Below are 5,357 nucleotides of genomic sequence, written 5' to 3'. Positions count from 1 at the left end.
GCCAAAACTGGCCATCTGAGACAGATTTCCTCGATCAGAGCTCACATGCTTTGACCTTGATTTTCTAAATTTGCACTGGATGACATAAATGGGGCAAAGGCTTGTCAGAAAAGTGTAAAATGCCCCCAAAAAGAGTAACATTCGGCTTGTGGTGGTGATTTCCTTAGGGAGTAAGACTTCTTGTTTTGGATTTGTTGAGTAACTTCAGAGACCGTCAGGCCTTAAAAGACAAACACAGACACAGCCTCCCGCCAGCCTCGGGCGCAGGAGGCACTGTCCTCTTTTGTGAAACTTGTGAGCTGCACAGTGCAGTGGCAAGACATTACAGGTATATGAATACATCATGCAGAGGTGAAAACAATGAAGCATCGCTCCTTAGAAGTGTCCAATCTATCTATTTTCCCCCCTGTCCTCCCTCTTTCCTTTCTCTTTCATCATCTACCCCTTGCTGCCATCTACTTAACATTCCCCCCACTTTCTTCCACACTTTTCATCACCTTACCTTGACTCCCAACTCTAAAGCTGTCGCAGCCCTTAATTAACTCCACTCCGACCCTGCTGCACTCATGGAGGGATTTCAGCTGGCTTTACACAACTTCTGGCAGCCATAGTGGAGGTCAGCAGCTCTTCAGCTTCAGCAGAACAACTTATTGTATTTCTCCAGCGCGGCGGCCTCAACAGAATAAATAGTCAGCGGCCATTTGCACAGTTTTAGCTGTTAAATGACATCTCAATTGATCTGATCAAGGAAAAGTTGGGAGATACACTTGTTGGCGTTCTCATTGAGAGGTTGATAAGAAGATTGATATCACTCACATGTATGTACACCAAGTATGAAGCTACTAGTAGCAGCTGGCTAGCTTAGCTTAGCATAAAGGCTGGCAACAGCTAGCATAACTTTGTCCAAATGTCTACAAGTATTAAGATATTTTTGTAAGCAGATATTTTCCTTTTGCATTTCGGCCACCTGTCCACACGCAAACAGAATTATAGGTTACTAAAATGAAGTTTATTTTAAAAATACCTTCTTAGGTGCAGATTTTTCCAAACTCTGGTTACTTTTTATCGGACGTGTAAAATGGAGCATTTGGGAAACAATGACATCCTCTCCTGAATTTGTGCATGCTCCCTGTGTGATGAGCATACGCCAGACATGATACCGACCACCAGTTTTATCCTCAATACTCACTGGTTTCCTCATGTTTTGATAAGATTATTTTGTTTAATGACTACTTTACATTTTAACTTAGTATTGCTACAACCCTTTATGGACGAATGAAGCCATCTGCAGCGCCCAGTGTTATTTAGTCCACCAGGACACAATTTAAAGTCTGCCAGAAACCCAGTTGAACCAGCAGATGGTGGAACAAGTTTTAAAACCGAGGGGGAACAAAAACTCTTTTCAGAAATCTCTGTGTATGTATAGACAGTGCCTGATGCTCTGCATTTAGCATAAGCCCTTTTTAGATAGGAATTTGCAGGAAAGCTCAATCAGTCTTTTTTCAGCATTGGCAGTATAAAAACAAAATCGGGAAGTGCAGCAAAATGCCGCCTACCTACTGTTGTTTATACAGAATGCGCCTTTTTCGGGGCAATGGGGGGCGTGAGCAAGTAACAAAACGTGTAGCTCAGTGTGTGACGTAAACAGTGATGTGGGAGGGAAGCCGTGGCTGGTCATTCACCGTCCCCGTCATCTGACAGTTAATGGCCTCTTCGTTTGCGAGGACAAGGAGGGCGCGCGATTCCTTGTCTCCCCAGTTGCTCATCTTTACAGTGTCTGTCAGGTTTGTGTTTCCCTCTTGCTACTAGCTGCTCGCTAATTCCTGCTATCAGCTGTTTCCTGTTTATCCACCGCCACTGGGTCGCACGTGCTGCGTCATCAACAGCTCCTCCCACAAGTCATCAACAGTCTCTCCCGTGGCGGAAGGCCGCCTTGTTCTTTTCAAACCAAAAAGGTTCCACCAATATGTCTACCCTACGAGGTGGAAAATTGGGCACCTCGGATCAACTCGCCAATCCGGCTCTGTGTGTCTAAACACCCGCAGCTTGATGGCAAAACGGCCATTCGCCGAAAATCTGGCAGTGTAAAACGGGCTTAAGAATATTGTCATCGTTCAACAGCTCAAATGACTAAACGTTTCTACACTTTGGTTTTTGTATACATTGAACCAGTGCTTCGCAACTGGTCCGGCCACTGGGTCCAGATTTGTCCTTAGTCATTACTTCAAGGTCCACCCAGTTTAATTCAGCGTTATACTAGAATTTGGCCATGCCGTTGAGCTAGTTTGCTGTCTCTGTTAAATAGCTGTTGGTTATTTACTCTGGACAGTAGTAAATGACACTTCAAAATAAAAGCTCTGTGCCGGAAAAGCATTGGATTTGAAAATAAAGTGTATTTTTTACAAACTTCAGAGCGGACCCGCGACCCACCAGTTAGGAACCACTGTGTTAAACAAACAAGACACTGTATGTTAATTAGTGGACTTTAGAAATGTTGGTCGATGGATTTTGTCACTTTGAACAGAGCCACGCTAGCGGTTTCCTCATTTAAAGTCTTCATGCTAAGCTAAATTAGCTGGCTGCTCTGACAGTAGCTTCATATAATTTGCAAACATGACAGCGTTCTTCTCATCAAGCTAATAAGCATATTTTCCAGGTTAGATAGATAATTTGTTAGTGAGCTAATCATACTAGTTTTGCTAAGCTAACCCTCACTGTGTTGTGTTGTCTGTGCTTTTACATTTACTCACTCATTAGTAACTTGCAGAAGGTTCAGCTGTAGTAGTAGTTGCTTTCACTAATTAGGCTGCTAGCTAGTTTGCTAACAAAGCGCAGAGGAGCTTACTTTATTACACTTCATTACACACACTATTTTTTACTTGTATTGCACATTTTCCATGGCCCTCCATGATGGCATCAGATGTGGATGCTAGAAGTGTGAAGTAACTGCAAAGCCTCGACATAAGTCATATAGATATTAACCATCATTTTTAATTTTTTACATACTTGTCAGTCCACGTAGAGTTGTTTAAAAATCCTGGCGCAGAATCCTACCTTCTTGAAAAGGCTACAACTTCACCCCTGCCTTCGCCCATCTTTCCTTCACTTCCCCTTCCCCCATCGGTCATTGAGAACTCCTGTTGTGTTTACTACAAGGCTCCCCTGGGTCCTTGGTTGCTCCGCCGTGAACCTCAACTCCGTTCTCGGTCCAGGGGGCCACACTGCCCTGGCTTACTTTGCCCTTCACTTCCCCTTCCCCCATCGGTCATTGAGAACTCCTGTTGTGTTTACTACAAGGCTCCCCCGGGTCCTTGGTTGCTCCGCCGTGAACCTCAACTCCGTTCTCGGTCCAGGGGGCCACGCTGCCCTGGGTTACTTTGCCGCAGCGGGCCAAGCTGGCAACCTGGTTGGAAGACAGGACCCGGTCCCAGAGACCCACCTGGGACAACTCTCCGACCAGAGCCTGGGATGAGTCAAAACCTCCACCAAGGGAATCCTGGAGAGAGAGAAGAGGGAAGTGGTTGAGGAGAGAAACACTTCTGCTTCCACATAGGCTCAGCTTCCCCTGCTTTGCTGCTGCGGGCGAGACTGTGGACTCGCTTGTGGGAAGATGATGTGATAAAAAGTGACCAGTATGAATGCAGGATTCATGAACAAAGGCTCCATAAGAGAGGGTTCTTTTGGCTTTGAATGGGGGTCCCCGAGGCTGTTAACCTTGCTGCTCATGACCATTATGCACACACACACACCTTGTCCACAAACACTGCTACACAGCACACCACTTCAACACGCTGGCCGGCAGCACACTCCAACCTCAATTGAATTTGTAGATTTACCGTGTCTTACTTTCACCAAGGCTCTCAGAGTGTTTCAGGCTTTTATTTACTACTTTTATTTACAACTCACAGAGAAGTCGGGAAGTGAATAGACCCTCAGCTGCAGCGGGTTGTAAACTCTTATTTGCTTGCAGCTCTGTAGTCAGCAGTCTGAAGGGCATACCAAATTAGATTTCTTTTGAAGTAAGTCTTACTCGCCTCTAATCAGTGAAAACCTAATTCATTCAGTGTTTCACTCTCTCATTCATGCACTCACCTGCTCCTGCCCCAGTATGAGCGCTCCTCCAGGTCTGATGTGATGTCCGGCTGCCAGCGCGTGACCCTCGCCCCTCAGCTTTCCCCCCTGGTAGGCCTGCCAGGCGCCTCCCTTCTGGCTCCAGCTCACACAGATGTGCTGCCAGCTGCCTCTGGAGAGGTTCAGAGGCAACTGCGCCACCTAGGAATGGGACAGCAAAAGGACAGCTCAGATGACGAAGACATTCCTAGACCATGTACAGCACTCTGACATCACTCTGACATCTTATTTCTCCCTTGTCTCTTCACTTGGCTGTTATAAAGTGTTCCCTCAGTCCCAAAGACATCCTGCTACCTCCAAGGACACAGAACTTTTCCTCCAGGCATCTATTACCATAATGACTTCACTGAATTATACCTGAAGCCACTGCACTGCACTCCACCACCCTGCAGCGCTGTCAAGGTGGTACATTACTTTGCAATTTAAACACATGAATGAGGCTATTTAGCTTGTCTGCTAAATTGGCTCTTTCACATGATGTCTTCTACTTATTTGTATGCTAATACACTGCAATACTTCTTTTATAATTCACATTAAAATTCTAATCAAGACAAGAGATACAACTGGTAACACTTCAAAAAGTGGGCGAGCCTTGTAGAGAGCAGGAGTGAAACTGTGGTGATGATAAATGACTAAAGAACAAAGATATTCACATCGATTGCCGTCACGTCTCTCACACACTATCTGTCCATCATTATTTCTATTAAGGGAAAGTTAGCAACAAAAGTAAGTCCTCTGTATGTGAGATACAAGTTTATCAGTTTCCTAAAGTAACTATACAGAATGTACTACTACAAATGTAGAGTCAGTATTCTGTAATAATGGCATTTGCAAGTACAGAATAAAGGTATGTCCATATAAAAAGTATCCATATACACTCAGCAGCCACTTTATTAGGTACACCTGTTCAACTGCTCGTTAACGCAAATAGTTAATCAGTCACCATTAACGTGGCAGCAGCTCAATGCATTTAGTCATGTAGACATGGTGAAGACGACCTGCTGAAGTTCACACTGAGCATCAGAATGATGAAGAAAGGTGATTTAAGTGACTTTGAACGTGGCATGGTTGTTGGTGCCAGACGAGATTTTCAGCACAACCATCTCTAGGGTTTACAGAGGATGATCCCAAAAAGAGAAAATATCCAGTGAGCCAAAATGCCTTGTTGATGCCAGAGGTCAGAGGAGAATGGCCAGACTGGTTCAAGATGATAGAAAGGCAACAGG

At 44.9% G+C, this 5,357-nt stretch overlaps 1 protein-coding gene across 1 annotated transcript in view; it reads right to left on the bottom strand.

Annotated features, from left to right (window-relative positions):
* Window positions 1-3,079: 3,079 nt before the first annotated feature.
* Window positions 3,080-5,357, bottom strand: part of cbx6b (chromobox homolog 6b) — a 27,362-nt gene continuing 25,084 nt past the window's right edge. The window contains exons 6-8 of the mRNA XM_050070349.1: window positions 4,093-4,272; window positions 3,332-3,496; window positions 3,080-3,190 (exon numbers count right to left, since the gene is read on the bottom strand). Of these exons, the coding sequence (XP_049926306.1) occupies window positions 3,125-3,190; window positions 3,332-3,496; window positions 4,093-4,272 (411 nt within the window). The 3' untranslated portion in view covers window positions 3,080-3,124. The remainder of the gene's footprint in view (window positions 3,191-3,331; window positions 3,497-4,092; window positions 4,273-5,357) is intronic.

Source organism: Epinephelus moara, chromosome 18 (assembly GCF_006386435.1).
Source record: "Epinephelus moara isolate mb chromosome 18, YSFRI_EMoa_1.0, whole genome shotgun sequence".
In the NCBI taxonomy this organism is placed as follows: domain Eukaryota; kingdom Metazoa; phylum Chordata; class Actinopteri; order Perciformes; family Serranidae; genus Epinephelus; species Epinephelus moara.
Note: the sequence above shows the minus strand (reverse complement) of the source record. Positions and strands in the feature narration are given on the sequence as shown.